The sequence below is a fragment of the Herpailurus yagouaroundi genome, unplaced genomic scaffold (genome assembly GCF_014898765.1).
Source record: "Herpailurus yagouaroundi ecotype Mexico unplaced genomic scaffold, PumYag 29, whole genome shotgun sequence".
In the NCBI taxonomy this organism is placed as follows: Eukaryota; Metazoa; Chordata; class Mammalia; order Carnivora; family Felidae; genus Herpailurus; species Herpailurus yagouaroundi.
In genome coordinates, this window is record NW_024412377.1 from 98,649,644 (window position 1) to 98,672,297 (window position 22,654).

Genomic DNA, 22,654 nt, shown 5'->3' on the forward strand with positions numbered 1-22,654 from the left:
ATGCTTGTTTTGACCCATCTCCCTGGTCTGGACTCTGTTTATTTTGAGAGCCCTGGGAAGAGAACCATCATCTCCAAGAACAGAAGGCTCAAGGCTGCTCCTGAGTCATTTGTGAAACAGCATGTATTTGTTGATCTTTCTAGCTATTGGCATTTCAGCTCTTCTCCATTTCAACATGTTTGTACTACCGCTCCCCCAGAAAAAGCCAGCTTGTATTGCTTCATTTCCTTCAACTCTAAAATTTCCTGACCTTTCTCAAAAAATGTACCTTCCCATTTCCTATTCCTGGAGACCTCACTCTACGTGGGTGGAAGGCTCAAAAAAATGACCAGCTCTGGTCTTCCTGGGAAGTAAAGGTTTCCCTGGTGGATAAATGGTATTTGAACAAACGCCTTAAGTTCAATGGCTTCACTCACTGTGGAACAGAGGAGTAAGTCAATATCCCTTCCAAGGCTAGCACAGACTACTTCCTGAATTCAGCCATCCCACAGCACAAGTCCTGGTAAGGTGAAGCTATAGTTTTTGTCTACCTACGAACCTACTGAATTCTCAGCAGCACCTAATGAAAAAAATGCACAGCAAGTCAGGTGTGCCCTACTCCCTAGGGAAATACTAAGCACTTCTCACCTTTGTTGAACCTCTTCCACCCCAGTGAGGTGTTAAGGCTATACTGCTAGGCTATGTTCTAAGGGGTGGGCCTCAAGAGGCTCAAACTCTTGTTACGAACATAACAGGGCTGGGGCCAATGTTCACTTAGCTTCTTCTGAAACTGGCTTGCATGTTCTGGGTTGCTTCTTGTCGGTATTTCTTCATTCTTCTTCCTCCCAAAGAAACTGGTACGGTCAGAGACACCTGAACCTCTTCCTGACTGAGAGGACTAAGGGGGACTGGAACAGGTGGGCCACGGGTCCAAGGAAGCATGTTAAGCTAAGGTCCAGTCTAGCTCAAAAATCCAGGGATCCTGGACCAGAGATGACAATGAAGATTGCACATGTGTCAGGAGTGGGTCCCTTACACATCTTAGGAACATGTGCTGGCAGCCACACATTGAGGATTCTGGCTGCATGTGACATAACCACTAACAGGCAGTAATCACACTCCCAGATACACAACCTGGCTTCTACCTGCACAGATCCCCCACTGTTTTTCTGTGCGGCTGAGACAGAAGTATATTTATCAGACATCAAAACTACATTTCTTTATATTGAAGGAAGATGGTAAAATCTGCTAAATTTTGTCTTTACCTGAATTATAAGAGTTTTTTTATTTTTACACCTGAAGTTTGTCTTAAATCATGCCATGTATGCACAAAGGATTATGGCGTTTTTAGTAGAAAAATCATGTAAGAAAAGTCAAGGCCAAGAAAAAGTAGATCTATTTATAAAGGACCCAATGCTATCCGTTCAATCATTTAAAAAGAAAAAAAAAATTCCTGATACTGAGAGTTATCATCCAAATATTTTATGATGTATTTATTCACATATATAATAAATGAGTAGGAAAACATTTCTATGCAGCATGCCAAGATATCTGAGACCAATAAGACATGTTAAAATATGTTCTGTAGGAAAAATTCTTCTTTAGGAAAATGAAAATGGTCAAAAAATAACAAGGCCAGGCCTTTGCTGAGAAACGTCTCTTACTTAATCCAATCATTTCTTGCCAGAGTACCAAAGGATCTGAGAACCCACTTCCCTGTGTTTCATTTCACTTACTAACATTCAAGAAAATTCCAGCTCCATATGTAATTGGAGTCTGTGCCGGTCTAGCATTTAATTAGTGACCTCTTGCCATCTAGCTTCAAAGCATTCCAATTCTGCTAAACGGATCAGTTCATCCACGGCTAACTCTTAGGACTGCATTTATTTATGAACAGGCATGCATTTCTCCCCCCGGAGTGCAAGCGTTTCTGTAAACAAGCGGAGAGTTTGGATCCCTGGAAGATTTCCTGCGGCTGTGAAGTGGCTGCCTTTGCTCCGCGATTACTGTACGATCTACCCCATCTGTGTCAGGCAGGGAAAAATGTGTATTTCACACATTTCTGATGTTCATTTGGGGACAGAATAATTAAGATTAAAATATCTGGTTTAAATCCAAACCATATCTGTATAATAAGAACTGTGTGAATTTTAATGTCTTTTGTGTGTGAACGCGTGAAATATGAGCAATTCTCAGAGGGAGAAAAAAACACCTTGACATTTTCTGAGGCACCCAGATCACACCTCTAAATTCAATGGAACTCAAACGTGGAAAAGCAGAAAAGGTGAAATAAATTCATAGGAGGACCTATAGCTTTCATCACAGAAATCTATATAAACTGCTTAGAAACATCAACACACAGGGGCGCCTGGGCGGCTCAGTCGGTTGAGTGTCCGACTTCAGCTCAGGTCATGATCTCACAGCTCATGAGTTCAAGCCCTGCATCAGGCTCTGTGCTGATAGCTCGGTGCCTGGAGTCTGCTTCGGATTCTGTGTCTTCCTCTCTCTCTGCCCCTAACCCACTTACATTCTGTCTCTGTCTCTCTCAAAAAGAAACAAACATTAAAAAAAAATTTTTTTTTTAAAAAGAAACATCAACACACATTTTAGAAATACTTGGGATGGAACTAAAGACATCTATAAATGAATTTCATTTTTGGCTACTGGGTGAACGTTTAGTGAGCATGTTACATTAGGGAAGGTACCTGCACACTGCTTCTGCATCAAAGTTTCGAGTCTGCCTGTGATCTATTACGATAATTTCATGATGTTTATCCAGAAAGCATTCCAGGGCTGACTCTGGAGTCCGGGCAATATTGCATCTATAACCAGCTCGGTCACAGGCCCACCAGAATCCATCACTCTGACTATCTTCCTTTGCAAAGATCAGCAAAACCTGAAACACACGCAGAAAAGTATCTTACAAGAAATCATCATTCTTGCGAGACTCTATTAAAAAACAAGACTACGGTATAATGGTTAAAAATGCAGTGTCTAGAGAGAAGCTACCCGAGTTCAAATCCCAGCTCCCCCAACTGGTTCCAGTGTGTCTTTGAACAAGGTATTTCCTTCATTTTTCCTACAGTTCCTCCATTGTCAGACATGCCATGCCAGCAAGTTGTGAAACTTACAGGAGCACGAAGCAGGCGCTCAGTCACTGGTGGTGGCTGATGCTCATTTTTAATTTCCCCAGTTGGCTTTGTTTTTAAATATTTAAGCAGTGAAATTAACAGGATAATTAACACAGGTGAGACTACGGTTCACACTTATACCTATTTGGTTCCAGTACAGGTGGTGTTGGCCTCACAGAACCTGAAGACCAACCCTCTGAGCCTAGCAATTAGATCCCTAGAAAGACACAGGAAAGGGAAATAACTCAAAGCAACCTCAAAAACTAATTTTAACACCCAACCCATGCTAGAGTCTGGAAAGAATGACCATGAAATGTGAAGATAATGGAGCCAAATTGAGGAAAACTTGCTCCTTTCTGCCTGAGAAGTGCAGCCCCACTGGAAAGAAGCTGGCAATACCCTGTGTCCCCCTCACCAGCCCCGGGGCTCCAGCACCAGATTCTCTGGCAGAAAGCCCGAGAAAGCCTTCTCACCGCCTGAACTTGTTCATTTATTTGCTTGATTATGCTCTATCCTCCCACTGGAATTGAGCTTCAGGACCGCAAGGACCTGCCTACCACGTTCCCAGCTACCCCCTCCCTCACCCGTGTGCGAAGATGGCACTTACTAGCTGCTCAGAAATATTTGGTGAGTTAAAGGTTAACTAACTGTAGAGTTCTCTGCAAAACGCAGAAGGGTTTTATTTACTATGATTAGAAATAAGAGGTTCTCATAAAGAGATGCAATTATCTCAAGACACAGATAAGGCATTTAATGGTTTTCAGCATCCACTCCTGGTTTAAACAGTTAGCAACAGAAGGGTTTTTGTCACAACATGAAGTGCCTTTAAGCCAATAACCAATATCATTCTTGATGATGAAACATCAATGTGCTTCGTTTACATTCAGAAAGACGAATTGTGCAGCCATTACCATTACATTTTTAAGATGTTTTATTAATTAAAAATTGGCAATATATAGAAAAAAACACAATACTATAATAAACCTAATGCACCCAACACCCAGCTTCAGCAATAACCAACTCCAGGCCAATCTGTCTTCATTTCTACCCTTCCCCAATTTTCAACACTTGCACTGGTTTGCAGCAAGGCCTGCATATCACATTATTTCATTCATTGGTATCTGTTAAAGACTTAAAAAAAAAAGAAAGAAAAGAAAACCACAACACCATCTCATACCTAAACCTCCCCAATAGCTCCTTAACATCATTAAATATCTGAATGCATCATAAATGTCATTTGTTTTACATTGTTTAAGTCATTTCCTGTTTTCCCAAATACCATGTTTCCAGAAGAGACAGAATCATTTTCAACATGATTTTGACATATCCTTCTTTTTTAATAGAACTTGTATTTATTTACTTTTTTAAGCTGTATTTTATTTTTTTTAATGAAATTTATTGTCAAATTGGTTTCCATACAACACCCAGTACTCATCCCAACAGGTGCCCTCCTTAATACCCATCACCCACCTTCCCCTCTCCCCTACCCCCCATCAACCCTCAGTTTGTTCTCAGTTTTTAAGAGTCTCTTATGGTTTGCCTCCTTCCCTCTCTGTAACTTTTTTTCCCCTTCTCCTCCCCCATGGTCTTCGGTTAAGTTTCTCAGGATCCACATATGAGTGAAAACATATGATATCTGTCTTTCTCTGCCTGACTTATTTCACTTAGCATAATACCCTCCAGTTCCATCCACATTGCTACAAATGGCCAGATTTCATTCTTTGTCATTGCCAAGTAGTATTACATTGTATATATAAACCACATCTTCTTTTCCCATTCGTCAGTTGATGGACATTTAGGCTCTTTCCATCATTTGGCCATTGTTGAAAGGGCTGCTATAAACATTGGGGTACAAGTGCCCCTATGCATCAGCACTCCTGTATCCCTTGGGCAAATTCCTAACAGTGCTATTGCTGGGCCATAGGGTAGGTCTATTTTTAATTTTTTGAGGAACCTCCACAATGCTTCCACAGCAGCTGCACCTCCCAACAACAGTGCAAGAGGGCTCCCGTTTCTCCACATTTTCTCCAGCATTTATAGTCTCCTGATTTGTTCATTTTAGCCACTCTGACTGGCATGAGGTGCTATCTCAGCATGGTTTTGATTTGTATTTCCCTGATGAGGAGTGACGATGAGCATCTTTTCATGTGCCTGCTGGCCATCTGGATGTCTTCTTTAGAAAAGTGTCCATTCATGAGATTTTGACATTTTCTTCTTAGCACATGGCTTGAAATCACACACTAGTAACACAGGATGCAGCCACACTTACTAAGAGCTCACCCTGGGCTAGGTCTCTCACTCCTCACTCCAGAGTGCTCCTAAAAGTTTTTGACCAAAGAGCTACTTCTAGGAAGAAGTGGCAGGTGGCTCTTCTAAGAGAATTGAAGGGCACAGCCTTGTGGATTTGATAATGAAGAGAAAGTCTTCAAATGAAACTATTAACAAGAGAGCTACAGTGTACAAGTCAGGTAGAATAAATTGGTTTGTGTGTAAAGTCAATAACAGCTATGGTATTAACACGAAAAACTCAATACACAGGGCTTAAAAGTCGGAAAAGATAAGAGAATTTCTTCTTTTTTCTTTTTTTGGAGTTAATTCTTTTTTAAATTTATTTTTTAATTTACATCCAAGTTAGTTAGCATATAGTGCAACAATGATTTCAGGAGTAGATTCCTTAATGCCCCTTAGCCCATTTAAACCATCCCCCCTCCCATAACCCCTCCAGTAACCCTCTGTTTGTTCTCTGTATTTAAGAGTCTCTTATGTTTTGTCCCCCCTCTGTGTTTATATTATTTTTGTCTCCCTTCCCTTATGTTCATCTGTTTTATAAGATGAGAGAATTTCTTCTCAGTCCTCTGTCTAGCTGAACTAGGACTTGCTAAACAAGAATCTCAACACTTTAGATTTCCTTTATACCATCTGGCCTCAATAACTGACTAATACAATAAGAACACACTGTATTCCCATGTTGGGCACTGCTGAAGATTAACCTCGTAATACTTACAGACTGTTCCACTTTTGGAAAAATAATGTCATTAATAAACAAAAATTTTCCAAGCACCTTCTACGTTCCCAGCATTGTCTTTAACTGCTTAGAGTACAGTGATGAAAATAATAAAGACCCTTGCACTATAGAGGTAGAGGGGTAAAGAACATGAATAGTAAGTAAGCAAACGACACTGAATGTTGAAAGTGCTAAGTGCTACGTACAAACAGTAGGAGAGGGGAAGGGAGAGCAAAACTGGGCACTGGAAGCAACATTAAGGAAAGTGGTTAGGGTAGGTCTCACTGAAAAAGTAACATAGGCACAAATGCCTGAAGGAAACAGAGAAGGAAGCCAAGTTGATGTCTGAAGGAAAAGCACTCCAAGCAGGAGAGGGCTCTACTGGTCCCTAGAGTGGGAAGTGTGCTGGATGTGTTCAAAGAACTATAAGGAAGCCACTCTGACAGAGGGAAGAGTGAGAGGCAAAGTCTAGTTTCCAGCAGAGGGCTGGGTCACATTAAGGCCATTTGAGGAACTTATACTGGACTCCACATGAGAACTCACAAAACTGATTCAAAGTGAGCAACGGTATTAACCATGTCTTGTTATTTTCTGTAGTTCTAACACTTTGACATCTAAAGCCCTGCGACCCTGTGCCTCCAAAGAGGGTTAGTCAATTTCTGGAAATAGCAGAAAACATGCCTAGAAAAGCACCCTTCAAATGCAAATCAATCCACAGCCCAGACTCCTACCACTTCTTTTATCACGCTTTAATGCATGGAACCACTATTCCACCTACCCTAATCACTCCAGGGCCAGGAATCAAACAACCAGAGACAAACCTTTATGCCCCAAATTCCCCTGCGATGATTCAAGCTGGCCAAACCTGCTTACCCTCCTTTACCCATTCCTTCCCACAGAAGCCACAGTGAGACTCTTGCCCACATTTTCCTCTTGGTCTCTCTGCCTCCTGACCAACCTTGGTGCTAAACGTGTGGTCTGTCATGGCATAGGGTGCCCCCTCCTCCAAGTGACAAACTGTTTAATCATAGTCATTTCCTGATCTGTTGGTCTCACCCTACCTAAATAATAACATCTTCATTTTAAAACAAGACTAATTATATTGTAAAAGCACTCATGAGAGAATTTCTTTGGGTAGTGTTTAAACTTCTTCCCATTTAAGGGTAATGTATGGAACTATTAGGTTATTATAATGTATACCTGAAACTAATATAACACTGTATGTTAACGGGAATTAATACTTAAAAAAATAAAATTCTTCCCATTTATTAAAAAAAATCAGAAAGACTACTTTTCAATAATTCAACTCCTAAGTGAAAAATCTATAGGAATAAAAATATATATATGCATTTTACAGTGAAGTACTATAGTAATTACCTTTTTCTGATGTATGCCTATCTCTGGAACATTGCATCTTTTCTAGGAAAGTCGCGGGCCCAAGTAACTAGGATTGGACTTTGCCCCTATCTCCCAGTGCAGCTGGGCTAATGATATTCTGTTTCCAGAAATTTGGGATTTGAACAAAAGAGACACAAAGGCCAGGAAATGAGACCTGTAGCTCATTAATAGTAGAGATATGGAAGCAAGAGCCTTCAACTCTTGCTGTCAAAGTACTCAGAGATGGCTCACTGCCACACTTTCTAAGCCAGAGCTTTCAATTCCTCCTTGAATTCTACAAAGAAAAAAAAATTGCACGAATACGTTTTTATTCATTTATTTACTTTGTTGTATAAGGGAGCTCTCGCTTGCAACCAAAGAAAACCAAAAAGACCTAAAGTGATACAGTCCCTCTCCCTATTTAACATTCTATGTATCGGGTGCCTGGGTGGCTCAGTTGGTTAAGTGTCCAACTCTTAATTTCAGCTCATGTCATGATCTCATGATTCTTGAGATCAAGCCCTCCGTCAGGCTCTGTGCTAGCAGTGTGGAGTCTGCTTGGGATTCTCTCTCTCACCCTCTATCTCTGCCCCTCCCCCACTCACACTGTCTCCATATGTCTCAAAATAAAAAAAACTTAAAAAACTTAAAAAAATTTTCTATGTATCAGTACTTAGTTTGTTAGTCATGGTCACTTGTAAGTATTTACTGACCCTTCACTGAGGCAAATCTCAAAATTTCAGAAAATAAACTTTAAAAATAATTATTAAAGGCATACGAATGAATTTGATCTGTAAAGAATAAGAGTTAAGTGACCCTTTTATTTGCTTTAATAATATAGAGAATATTCAAAGAGTATGTATTGATGATCTATTATAAACTGTTATGAAATGGGAGAAAAAGCTGATAGAGACGGACAAAGTCTAGTCTCTGCCCCTAGGAAGCAAGCAGGGGAGACAGTCAGGGAAAGATAAGTATAGTAAATGCACTACTGAGCAGTGACCACACGAGGATAAGGATATGACATCCAAGAAGAGAATCTTGGCGCAGGGGAATGGGCAGAAGGAAACAATTTTGCTGTATCTACCTCACTGCACTGCTGTAAACACATCAAAAGAGTAGATTAAGATCTGATCCAGGTTGAAGCTTGGGACAATGAGACAACACCTTCCTTCTGGGACAGATCTGGGTGGACTTGAGTCCCGTCCAGGGTCAGAACACTACTAGAGGCAATCCTTGGTAGGGCCAGGCTCTAACAGCAACTACAAAAAGCAGCCCTAAATGATGGCAAAAATGACTATTCTATGACCTTCATAAATTCTGTCCAAACATGAAAAATCTTAGTTGGTATTAACTGTGTAATGAAATAAAGTAAAACTGTAAATGAAAACATTAGAAACACTGAAAACTAAAATATTTTCTTTTAAAAAAACTTACAAATAGCTTGAACAGTATGTGCCTTCTCCAAATTGTGTAAGCATAGAATACAGAGTGAGCATCTTTTCTGTGACTGGTGAACTACAAAGTCCTAAACTTCAATCAGCTTCCAGTATTTCATCTGCCCAACTTTCAGTGCCACGAAATAGGCTGAGTTTCATTAATTAACATGTAGTTTTGTTTCTGTTTTTGTTTTTTTACTGGTACCACTTCCTCTGTGACATTTCATTACTTTCATCACAAACACTCTCCATGGATTCTGATCATTGCTGCAAGTTTAACGACCTCTGGCTGCAGCTCTAGAACATCTCAATGTGACAGTGTGAACATTCCCACCCCAATCAGCTCTCTCCTCTAACTTAATTTACATTCAATTTAATCTTCCCTCTGGCAGGATCACTTCTCATTTCTCTGATGCACTTTCATCTGTGTTGGCTCATTCCCTCTCTGAATGATCTGTTTGTGTGTAAGGTCATGTGTGTGGTCATGGAGAGACAAGATGGTGACAACTAACTACACACTTTGCTGTCTGTGCCTGCATGGACGAACAGTAGGCAGAGATCAATCATGAAGACTTTGAAAAAGGTGACGTCATTGGTTACTGATTGCGCCACGCATCTGTTATTTACATAGTGGTGTGTGGACTGAAGTGCTAGCAACACAGTTCATATTTAAGGCAATTATTCAATGAGAACACTGATGTAATTGCAATCCAAAGCATGTTGTGGGGATCTGGTGTGATTTATCTCAACTCTGAAACCTGTACACACTGAAACTGTGCAAAGCTAGGGCAACCTATACTGCTTTTCACATGTAACTACAAAGAACTCAAACTGCCAGGCAGGGTCTCCCTCTTTCTGCAAGGAGACTGCTACCTAAACCTTCCTAGAACCACAATGTTTTATTCATCTCTCCATCTAAGCTAGAATGACCAACTAAGGGCTGATCCGTGGCAGGGCCAAGAGAATCAAGCAGAGGGGTCTGGTGGGAGCAGCCTCACAGGGGTAACATAGCCTGCAGGTGACTGGGAGAAGGGCGTGTCCCAGTAGAAATTACAAGAACAGGGCCCAGGACTCTCAGGACTCCTGTAAGCAGGAATGGACTCTGAGGGTGGTCCATCACCCCCCATTCCACAGATGAGGATGGTACCTTCCCAAAGCCAAGCAGCAACAGAGCTGGATCCACATCTGCCAACTCCTGCTTCGGTGAACTTTCCATGGCTCCAGTAGATGCTCTCTTGCTTTGCTGGGAATCCTTGTAACTATTCCTTTGACAAGTTTAATCAACAAATGCTTACAAATACCTTTGAGGAAAGCAATAATCTGTCTCGGATAGTCAAATCAGTATGAAACTATTTTCTCAGTAAAGACTAATTATGAAAAATATGAAGATAAAACTAACCTTTCCCTAAAGAAATGTCACTTATTAGTATTTGTATAAACAAAAATGAGTCTACACATCTCTACATGCATTCCCCCTGTATATTAAGCATCAATTTTCAGAATACTTGGTTTGGCTTTAAGCAAACACTGGGTAACAAAGAGCTTCTAGAATAGACCACACGTATAGATTTTATTAGTATTAGCCACATACTAAACTATTGACCAATGTGATCAGGTGAGGGGTGAATTCAGCAGGTACAAAATGGTTTGAAAGCATTCCTTAAACGTCTCCAGGAAGGTGATGCTATTAACAGCTATGGTTTGATGAAAATTTAAGAGCCAGCCATTATAATGAAAGTACTTTAAATACAGGATCTTATTCAATAACTCTTCAACAATTATTTGGAGGTTGGAATTATCTTCAATTTAGAGACATGGAAACAAAGTGCTACAAGTGTTAAGAGACTCACCCATAGCCACACAACTAGCAAGATTTGAACTGAGGTCAGCCTGACTCCAGAGCCTGAGCAATGATGTTAATTTTTTTTTCCCCCTGAAATATGGGACCAAAATTCCTACCGACTCTGTAATCGCACGGAACTGACTGGGCTAGGTGGAAGCCATGACTTCACAATAAAATGAAGGACAGACAGGACAGGAGAGTCCTGCAGCAAGTTACCATGTCAAAGCATCTCTACAACTCAGTCATTTCACTTAATATGTAAGGATAGCCCCCATGAGGCCATATGAGCTCCAATACTGAACAGTTCCAGAAAATCCGTGTCCGTGCAATATGGAAGAATAAATCTTAAAGCCAAGTACAGCCTTGGTAGGAAACACTTAGGCCACAGTTGTGATGAATAGGATTTCCAAATCCAGTTGGAAAGCCCAGTGGGAGTGGCAAAGCGGGGGAGGCAGTGGACAGCACCGTAAGCAGAAACCTGCCAATTCTACATACTGAACAAGTAAATATCCTCAAGGCAGTGATGAAGCAAAGGCCACTTCATTTTGAAATGCTGATATGAATCTCCTGCCTCAAAATATTTCTCCTACTTTTAAGTTTCTTGCCAAGACTGGACAACAGGACTTTTAGTATCAGTCCTGGCCACTCCCCCCAGGAGAGACGTCCTCTATGATACCATGCTGCACTTCTCCCCAACACTTCCACCCATTCCACTTCTCACACTGCTCCTGACAGCTCATGCAGTGCATGCAGAGCTCCATGTTACATGTCCTGACATGGGAGCAAGTTTCCCCCAGTGAACTGAGAAATGCACCCAAAAAGCAACCACATCCTGAAGTATTCTCATCAAGCAAGTTCCTCCCATGCCCTAAGGACTCTGGCGGATCCAGCTCTTTAACATTTGCAGCATGCCAGTGAAGTAAAAATAGATATTTTTCCCCAAGTTGGGGGAGGGGGAAGGCGGGGGGGGGGGAACAAACAAATACGAAGGCACTGGACATAGTATGATTTTTCTAAGACAGTCACATTATCAGTAGCAGAAGCACAGAAACACTTCACTAGATATGACTGTCCCTTAAGCTGGAGTGTTACAAATGATATAACTGACTGAGCAAACTTGTCTTCCACTGTAGCACCTATGACAGAGCCTTGAACATACAGGTGCTCTGGAGCTGGTTTCTGAAGGGATCAACGAAAGTATGTTTCAATCAGACCAAGTGGGAATGACACGTTAGTTCTCAGTTGAGGGTGTTATCTTTTTAAAAACAATCTCTTGATTACTGTGTACCTCACTCAGAGAGGGACTCCTGACCTCCTGCATCTGCAGGCATCTAGGGCCAAACTCATGTGATGGGAATCAAGCAGCAAACACAGTAGCACTGGAAACATTCCAGCTCTTGCCCTGAGTGATGAGTGCACTGTATTCATTTTGTTATTTCATAGTTTACGAGTAGCAGTTAAAAATAAATCCAAAATTAGAGACCACTGTTTTTCAGTAGTGGAGTATAGAGCTGTTTATGGGAATTTTAATACTACCAAGGACTAGATCATGTCTGAGATGACAGAAACACCGTATATTTGAGACTCTGTTATAAAACTCTGACCACCAAACATGCATATTAAAAAATTACTCAAGGGGCGTCTGGGTAGCTCAGTCAGTCAGGCATCTGACTTTGGTTCAGGTCATGATCTCACTGTTCGTGAGTTTGAGCCCTGCACTGGGCTCTGTGATGACAGCTCAGAGCCTGAAGCCTGCTGCAGATATTCTCTCTCTCTCTCTCTCTCTCTCTCTCTCTCTCTCTCTCCCCCCTCCTCCCTCTCTCTCTCTCCCTCTCCCTCTCTGTCTTGCTCTCTCTCTCTCTGCCCCTACCCTGCTCGTACTCTGTCTCTGTCTCTCTCTGATAATTTCTCTAAGAAATTATCATCTTGAACTGGGAGTAGGTAAAGACTTTTAGAATACAGAATGTAATAACTATAAAAGAAATGATAACTTAGGCTACATCAAAATTAAATTTTGCTTAAAAGCCAAAGTTAAGAAGATGAATAGAAAAATCAGCCTGGAAGAAAATATCCACAAAATCCATTTTTTTATTTTAAAGGTTTTATTTAAATTCAGTAGAGCTAACATATAGTTTAATATTGGTTTCAGGAGTGGAATTTAGTGATTCTTCACTTACATACAACACCCAGTACTTGTCACAACAGGTGCCTTTCTTAACACCCATCACCCATTTAGCCCATCCCCCCACTTCCCCTCCAGCAACCCTCAGTTTGTTCTTTATAGTTAAGAATGTCTTATGGTTTGCCTCCCTGTCTTTTTTTTTCCTTTTCCCTTCCCCATGTTCATTTTTGTTTATTGAATTCCACATGAGTGAAATCATATGATATTTATCTTTCTCTGATTGATTTTGCTTAGCATAATATACTCCTGCTCCATCCACGTCGTTGCAAATGGCAATATTTCATTCTTTTTGATGGCTGAATAACACTCCATTGTATATAAATACCACTTCTTTATTCATTCATCAGTTGGTGGACGTTTGGGCTCTTTCCATAATTTGGCTAATACTGATAATGCTGCTATAAACATCAGGGTGTATGTGCCCCTTCAAATCAGTGTTTTTATATCTTCTGGGTAAATTCCTAATCATGCAATTGCTGGGTCATAGGGTATCTCTATTTTGAGTTTTTGAGGAACCTCATACTTTTCTCCACAGTGGCTGCACCAGTTTACATTCCCACCAACTTTCTCACATCCTCGCCAACACCTCTTATTTCCTGTGTTGGTAATTTTAGCCATTCTGACAGGTGTGACGTGCTTTTCTCACTGTGGTTTTGATGTGTATTTCCCTGATGATGAATGATACTGAGCATCTTTTCATGTGTCTGTTAGTCATCTGGAAGTCTGGAAAAATGTCTATTCGTGTCTTCTTCCCATTTCTTAACTCCCCATCATTTGTTTTTTGGGTGTTGAGCTTGATAAGTACAGATTTGGGATCATAACCTTTCATCAGGTCATTTGCAAATATCTTCTCCCATTCACAGGCTGCCTTTTAGTTTTGTCAATTATCTTCTTCGCTGTGCCAAAGCTTTTTATCTTGATAAAGTCTCAATATTTCAGGTTTGCTTTTGTTTACCTTACCTCCAGACACACATCTAGCAAGAAGTTGCTATGGCAAAAGTCAAAGAGGTTATTCCCTGTGTTCTTCTCTAGGATTATTATGGTTTTCTGTCTCACATTTAGGTCTTTCATCCATTTTGAATTTATTTTTGTGTATGGTATAAGAAAGTGGTCCAGTTTCATTCTTCTGCATGTTGTCATCCAGTTTTCCCAGTACCATTTGTTGAAGAGACTTTTTTTTCCATTGGATATTCTTCCCTGCTTTGTGAAAGATGAGCTGACCATATAGTTGTGCATCCACTTCTGGATTCTCTGTTCTGTTTCATGGATCTATGTGTCTGTTTTTATGCCAGTACCATACTGTCTTGATGACTATATCTTTGAAACAGAGCTTGAAGTCTGGAATTCTGATGCCTCCAGCTTCGCTCTTCTCTTTCAAGGTTGCTTTGGCTATTCACGATCTTTTGTGGTTCCATACAAATTTTAGAAATGTTTGTTCTAGCTCTGTGAAAAATATTGGTTGTATTTTGATAGGGACTGCATTTCAAGTGTAGATTGATTTGGGTAGTATCAATATTTTAACCATATTTGTCCTTCCAATGCATGAGCATGGAATATTTTTCCATTTCTTTGTTTCCTCTTCAATTTTTCTTGTAAGTGTTCCACAGTTTCCGGAGTACAGATCTTTTTTTTTCTCTTTTGTTAGGTTTATTCCTAGGTCACTTATGGTTTTCGGTGCAATTGTAAATTGGACAGATTCTTTGATTTCTTTTCCTCCTGCTTCATTATTGATATATAGAAATGTAACAGATTTCTGTACATTCATTTTGTATCCAGTGAATTTGCTGAATTTATCAGTTCTAGCAATTTTTTGATGGAAACTTTGGGTTTTCTACACAGAGTATCGTTATCATCTGTGAACAGTGAAAGTTTGACTTTTCCCCTGGAAACCTGGGTGCATTTTACTTCTTTTTGTTGTCTGATTGCTGATGCTAGGACTTCTAGTACTATGGTAAACAACAATGGTGAGAGTAGACATCCTGGTCTTGTTCCTGACCTTAGGGTGAAAGCTCTCAGTTTTTCCCCATTAAGGATGATATTAGCTGTGGGTCTTTCTTATCCAGCTTTCATGACGTTGAGGTATATTCCCTCTATCCCTACTCTGTTGAGAATTTTTATCAAGAGTGGATGCTGTATTTTGTCAAATGCTTTTTTGCATCTATTGGCAGGATTATATGGTTCTTATCCTTCCTTTTATTAAGGTAGTGTATCACATTGATTGATTTGCAGATATTGAACCTTCCTTGCAGCCCAGGAATAAATCCCACTTGATCATGCTGAATAATTCTTTTAATGTACTGATGGATTCGATATGCTGGTATTTTGTTGAGAATTTCTGCAACTAAGTTCATCAGGGATATTGGTCTGTTATTCTCCTTTTTAGTGGTGGGCTTGGTTTTGGAATCAAGGTACTGCTGGCCTCGTAGAATGAATTTGGAAGTTTTCCTTCCATTTCTATTTTTTGGAACAGTTTGAGAATAGGTATTAACTAGTCTCTAAATGTCTGGTAGAACTCCCCTGGGAAGCCATCTGGCCCTGGACTTTTGTTTGTTGGGAGATTTTTGATTACTGATTCAATTTCTTTGATGGTTATGGGTCTGTTCAAATTTTCTATTTCTTTCTGTTCCAGTTTTGGTAGTTTATAGGTTTCTAGGAATTTATCCATTTCGTCCAGATGGCCCAATTTGTTGGCATATAACTTTTCATAATATTCTCTTATAATTATTTGTATTTCTGTGGTGTTGGTTGTGATCTATTTCATTCGTGGTTTTATATATTTGGGTCCTTTCCTTTTCTTTTTGATAAGTCTGGCTAGGGGTTTATCATTATTATTAATTCTTTCAAAGAACCAGCTCCTAGTTTCATTCATCTGTTCTACTGCCTTTTGTTTCTATATCATTTATGTCCACTGTAATCTTTATTATTTTCCTTCTTCTGCTGGCTTTAGGCTTCATTTACTTTTCCTTTTCTAGCTCCTTTAGGTGTAAGATTAGATTGTGTATTTGAGAGTTCTCCTGCTTCTTGAGGTAGGCTTGTATTGCTATATACTTCCCTCTTAGGACTACTTTTGCTGCATCCCAAAGATTTTGGACTGTCGTGTTTTCATTTTCATTCACTTTCATGTACTTTTTTATTTTGTCTTTAATTTCCTCATTAACCCATTCATTCTTCAGTAGGATGTCCTTTAACCTCCATGTATTTGCAGTCTTTCCTTTTTTTTTTTTTTTTTTTTTTTTCCCTGTGGTTGACTTCAAGTTTCATAGTGCTGTGGTCTGAAAACATGCAAGGTACAATCTCAAATCTCTTTGTACTTGTTAAGGACTGATTTATGACCCAGTACGTGATCTGTTCTGGAGATGTGTATCCTGCTGCTTTAGGATGGAATATGCTGAATATATTGGTTGCCTATCTGGTCCACTGTGTCATTCAAAGCCGTTGTATCCTGGTTGATTTTACACTTAGATGATCTGTTCATTGCTCTAAGTGGGGTATTAAAGTCTGTTACTATTATTGTATTGTTATCAATGAGTTTATGTTATTAACTGATTTATGTATTTGGGTGCTTTCAAGTTGGGGGCATAAATATTTATAATAGATCTGTTGAATAGACCCCCTTTATTATGATATAGTACCCTTTTTCATCTCTGGTTATAGTCTTTGGTTTAAAATCTAGCTTAAGTATGGCGACTCTGGCTTTCTTTTGATGTTCTTTAGTAGGATAAAAGGTTTATCATCCCCTCATTTTTAATCTGCAGGTGTCTTTAGGTCTAAAATGAGTCTGCTGTGGGCAGCATATAGATAGGTCTTGTTTTCTTATCCATTCTGATACCCTATGTCTTTTGATTGGAATATTTAGTCCACTTACACAGCAGTATCTATTATTGATAGATATGAATGTAGTGCCATTGTATTACCAGTAAAGTCATTGTTTCTGGAGATTTTCTGTTCCTTTCTAGTCTTTGTTGCTTTTGGTTTTTCTTTCCCAAAGAGTCCCCTTCAATATTTCTTGCAAGGGTGGTTGAGTAGTCAAGAACTCTTTTAGTTTTTGTTTGTCTGGGAAACTCTTGATTTCTTCTTCTATTCCGAATGACAGACAGCCTTGCTGGATAAAATGTTCTTGAATGCATATTTTTCCCATTCAGCAACTTGAATATATCATTCCACTCCCTTTTGGTCTGCCAAATTTCTCTGGAGAGATCTGCTGCTAATCTTATTAGTCTTTCCTTTTAGGTTGGGGATTTGTTTTCCCTTGCTGCTTTCTTTTCCTCTCTGTATTTTTCAAATTTTACTACGATAAGTCTTGGTGTTGGCCTTCTTTTGTTGATTTTGATGGGAGTTCTCTGAACCTCCTGGATTTGGATGCCCGTTTCCTTCCTCAGATGAGGCTATCCTTCACCTATAATTTGCTCAAATAAACTTTCTGCCCCCTTCTCCCACCTTTCTTCTTCTGACAAATGGTATTACACTTTATGGGATTATTGAGTTCCCTAAGTCTACATTCATGATCCAGTATTCTTCTTTCCCTCTTCTTTTCAGCTTCATTATTTTCCATAATTTTATCTTCTATATCATTTATTCATTCCTCTGTTTCTTCCATCTTTGTGGTCATTACATTCAGTAGGTTTTGTACCTTGATTATACTGGGGTCTTCTATTGCTTTTCTCAAGCCTAGTTAGTATCTTTATGACTGTTGGTTTAAATTCTGGCTCAGGCATATTACTTATATGTGTTTTGATTCGATCCCTGGCTATGACCTCATTTGTTCTTTATTTTGGGGTGAATTCCTCCACCTTGGTATTGTATCTGGGTCTCTGTCTTCTGTGTGTTAGGAAAACCTATTATATTTCCTGCTCCTGAGAGTAATGTCTATATTAAGAAGAAGTCCTATACTGTCCGCTTCAGGAAGTGTTTCTGGTGGATACTGTGTGCACTCCACTATTGTGTTTTGGCTGCACTTTCCCTCTGGTCAGTCCTCTGCACAGTTTCTCTTTGCCTGCATGAGAATTGTCTGGACCTTGTCCGTTGTGTGGCAAGTTTTAACGAAGTGTGCTTTGGTCTGCTTATTACAAAGAGGTAGATCCTATTTCCCCCAGAGCTGAAGCTTTTAGCATTCTACGATCAGATTTGGTGGACGCAGGGGTTTGTAAATATCTTCTGGGGTTGGGGCCCGCTGCTGCTCTCTCAGGCCCTAGTTCACAAGCACGTGTGGAGAGCAGGGGATGAGGCTTGGTGTAAATAGTTCAAGCCTCCATGCTACTCAGTGAAGTCCATCCATACTAATGGGCAGGAGTAAAAATGGCATCAGCTGGCTCTCTCCTCCCAGAGAGGAGAGTTCATGCCCGCTACTCTTCAGGAAGCCCTCAAAGAAGAGTGAACAATCTCCTCTAATTTGCTGCAGACATCCATCAGATCCCTGCCTTCACCCTATGTCCAAGCCATCTGCCCACCCAGCAGTGCAGTGCTCCTGTGTTTTACATCAGGCATGCCAGATGTGTTTCATATCTCCAAATCTTAGGGACAGGGCACAGCACAGACCTGTGTTGATCCTCTGAGGGAGGGTCTTGCTGCACTGTGGCTCGTGCCCATTTGCCCCAGAAGGGCAATCACATGAACGCAAAGGGGCTTGGAGTGTATGGTAAAGTGAAGCAAAAAGCTGGCATCCAATTAGCTGCCCTCAGCAGGTGTCTCTGATTGTATGCTAATAAATGGGGCAGTTCAATGGCACCCACTAGCTCTGTGGTGCCTGGAGAGGCAGTGCCACCTCTCCCAAATGCACTCCAGGAAGGGGAACTGTCTCTCCCAGTGTGACTCAAGGGATCCTGAGACCATTCTGTTCACTTCTGGTCCCTCTGCCCTCCTTATCCACAGAAGCACCACTATGCCCACCAGGCTCCACCCAGCAATGGCAGAGACTTCTTTGAGCTCTGTGGCTTGTAAAAACTTGCAATCATCAGCCCATTTCGTTTTGCCTGCCAACGGTTTTAGGGAAGTACTTTTCTTGTGCAATGCCATGCCCTCTGTTCTTTCTGTCCCTCTCTCTCCCTCCCTCTCTCTCTTATTCTCTCCCTCTCCCTCCCTCCCTCATCAGGGATCCCTCCCCTCTGCAGCACTGGTGATTCTTTTCTCCCCCAAATCACTTATCTTCTCCCTTCCACAATGTGGCCTCTTTTCTCCTTCTAGTTGTACAGTTTGTTCTCTCAGTCCTCAGATCAATTTCATGGGTATTCAGAATGATTTAATATTTTTCTAGCTGTGTTTGAGGGATAAGGCAAGCATAGGGTCCTCCTACTACTCTGCTGTCTTAACTCCTCCTCCAATATTCTCAAAATCTGACAAAGGACTTGTAATAAGAATATATAATGAACTACAATTAAATAATGTTTTGGAAGTCAATCTAATTGGGTGACTGGATGGCTCAGTCAGTTAAGTGTTTGACTTTAGCTCAGGTCACGATCTCAGGATTCATGGGTTTGAGCCCTACATTGGGCTCTCTGCTGTCAGTGTAGAGACTGCTTCAGATCCTCTGTCTCCCTCCCTCTCTGCTCCTTCCCTACTTGGGCGCTCTCTCTTTCAAAAATAAATGGACATTAATAAAAAGTCAATCCAATTAAAAATAAGACTTAGGGGCGCCTGGGTGGCGCAGTCGGTTAAGCGTCCGACTTCAGCTAGGTCGCGATCTCGCAGTCCGTGAGTTCGAGCCCCGCGTCGGGCTCTGGGCCGATGGCTCAGAGCCTGGAGCCTGTTTCCGATTCTGTGTCTCCCTCTCTCTCTGCTCCTCCCCCGTTCATGCTCTGTCTCTCTCTGTCCCAAAAATAAATAAAACGTTGAAAAAAAAAATTTAAAAAAAAATAAGACTTAACCAAACAGTCACAAAAGATAAAAGAATTGCCAATAAGCCAATAAAATTCTCAACATTACTAGTCATGGAGGAATAGAAATTTAATTCACCATAAGATAATTAGCTAAAATTAGAAGACTGAAACACGGGTCATTACCACAGATTTAGAATAACCAGAACTCTCATATTGTGTGTAGGAATATAAAACAGTACAATCCACTTTGAGAAGAAATATCGAAGTCTCTTACAAAATTAAACACACCATTATTTTGGAGTTTCTAACAAGACAAAGAGGCATATAAAATGAAACAAAAGGCATTCCGATTGGAAAGGAAGAAGTAACGGCATGACCCTGTATATAGACAATCCTCAAGAACCCATAAGAAACTGAAGAGCTAATGAAGGAGCTCAGCAAGGTTGTAAGATACAAGGTAAAGAAACAAAAATACATTTTATTTCTATATACTAGCAATGAATAATGCAAAAATGAAATTAAGGAAATAATTCCATTTACCATAGTATCTCACAATAAATTTAAAATACCAAAGACATACACTATACAACACTGTTAAAAGAGGTTAAAGAAAATCTAAATAAATAAAAACATCGTATTAATGAACTGGGAGACAAAATTGTTAACGTTGCAATATCCAAAACCAGATTTATAATCTATTGTATGATTTGCAATCATTTAGGGGACTCACACCACACAGCACAGTAATCAAGATAGTGTGGTACTGGCATAGGACAAACATACATACCAATGGAACAGAATTGAGAATACAGAAAATAAACCTTCACAGTTATGGTCAGTTCATTTTGACAAAGGTGCCAAGACAATTCAATGGGGAAAGAATATTCTTTTTAACAAGTGGTGCTGTGACAACTCAATATCCACATGTAAAAGAATGAAGCCCTACCTCAAATCATATACAAAAATTAACTCAGAATGAACCATAGAGCTAAATTTAGGAGGTAAAACTCCTAGAAAAAACCAAAGCAATCAATCTTTGTGACCTCAGACTGGACAACTGATTCTTACACACGACATCAAATGATGATGAATGAAGAAAAATTTCAGAATGATACCTATAGCCTGACCCCTTTGAAATAAAGCTTCAAAATATTCAAAAGCAAAGTAATTATTATGAATGGACACACACATATGTAGAATAAATATACAAACACCTAGCATAATCAATTTCCAAAGAGTGGTTACTTTTAGAGAGGTGAGGATTGGAGGGGAGCAATACAAAAAGATAATTAAGGGTAATCTTTAATTTCTGGAGAACAAACTCAAACAGAGAAAGTATAATGTTAATATTCAATAAAAGGGGTACAGCTATACTCATGTACTTTAATGAATATTTGAAATACTTTACAATTTGACAAATTATGTTTTTAAAAGTCGAGACATTCTTAGTATGATCATTAATTTCCAGTACAACAGAGAGTAAAAATTAAGTAAAAATTGCTTTGGGAATAAACACCATTATTAGATCCTTTGTCATTGCCTTTATTCAAAATGGAGCACAAAGTACACGCCCCTAGAATGATTACTGGAATTTTCCACTTGTTTGTATTCTATACAGATAGTTGCGGCTTATGTTTATTTTAGTAAATTCTTTTTTCTCTCTCTACTCCTAAATTTGTTTTCATCCAATTTTCCCAAGCTAAATATCTTCCTTTTGTTTTTTTCCTTTCCCTAGATTTGTATTTCCTTTCCTAAGCAACAATAAAACATTATTTTCTTTTCCATTTGCTCATAAATCAAACAGTACATTTCCTTGTTTGGTTTTTCACTTTCATCTACATGTTTGGTTTGCTTACATTTTTTTTTTCTGCATTATGCACTTTTCCCAAGTAATTTTCCCAATGCACAAGCTTCCAGGTGTTAACAAGCTACTTTTTTATAGGGAGAAGGCTTGCTCATTTAGGCCTATCGGGAAGATGTGTATGCAGATGGAGAGTTAACAATAACCACTGTTGATTTAAAAGGGTACCAATCCCTCCACCCATGTTCCTCTGAAGTGGCCAATAGACCCTGAGGGCTGTGGGGAAGAAGGCTGCAAAGCTGCTGCCATTTTTAGAGTCAGGTGAATGCCATAGGCACTGGGCCTTCTCTTCCTGGAGCTCGCTCAGTGCTAAAGAGTCCAGACGAACACATGGCTCAAGACACAGGGGACAAGAAAGAGGAGCCTCCTGTCATCTTTTCTTCCCAGCCAACAATAGTTGTCATTTACTGAGACCTCTACAGCCAAACAGTCTTCTAGGCACTCAGTGCCATTTAATTTAACCCCTAATTCCCCATGAGAGAGGGAAATTATCATCTCTACAGACAGGGCACTGGGTAGAGAAGTCAAGCAATATAAGCAAGGTCACATAGCTTAGTGACCTGGCTGGTAGAGCCAAGATTCACATCCACCTGTGGCTCATGGCAAAAGCCCTGACGCTTGCTACACGTAGCTTCTTCCCTTTCTGAATGCTGCAGGGTGTGAGCAGTCCAAGTTTTTAGTGAGAGTTGTCCTCCCTCCCAACCCACCACGCAACCTACCTCCTGTATTTATACTCAAGACGGGGCAGTGTTTAAATCCTCAAGCAAACAATTTGATTCCTCAAGTATGACATTATGAAAAGTCAGCAGTTTCACAAAGACATATATACACAGTCTGTATGCATGTCCAGGTGTGTTTGGAGGGGCAAGGATGGCTACGTGCTGTAATACTGAAAGAGCCCCTCCAGGAACAAAGCCCCAGCTGAGTAATGGAGGCATACCTGAATAGGATCCTGCGTCAGTCTCATGGGCCCAATGCGTACCTCCGCAGAAGAAACCTGCTAAATAAAGGACAAAACATGAGATG

General features: G+C 40.1%; 1 protein-coding gene across 6 annotated transcripts in view; it reads right to left on the reverse strand.

Moving 5' to 3' along the window:
• PDE8B (phosphodiesterase 8B) overlaps positions 1-22,654 on the reverse strand; it is a 270,623-nt gene that overhangs the window by 119,973 nt on the left and 127,996 nt on the right. For 3 of the 6 annotated variants that reach the window (XM_040450213.1, XM_040450253.1, XM_040450235.1), the window contains exons 2-3: positions 22,569-22,628; positions 2,685-2,875 (exon numbers count right to left, since the gene is read on the reverse strand). In XM_040450213.1, the coding sequence (XP_040306147.1) occupies positions 2,685-2,875; positions 22,569-22,628 (251 nt within the window). The remainder of the gene's footprint in view (positions 1-2,684; positions 2,876-22,568; positions 22,629-22,654) is intronic. The other 3 variants (XM_040450228.1, XM_040450221.1, XM_040450245.1) reach the window with 1 other exon arrangement.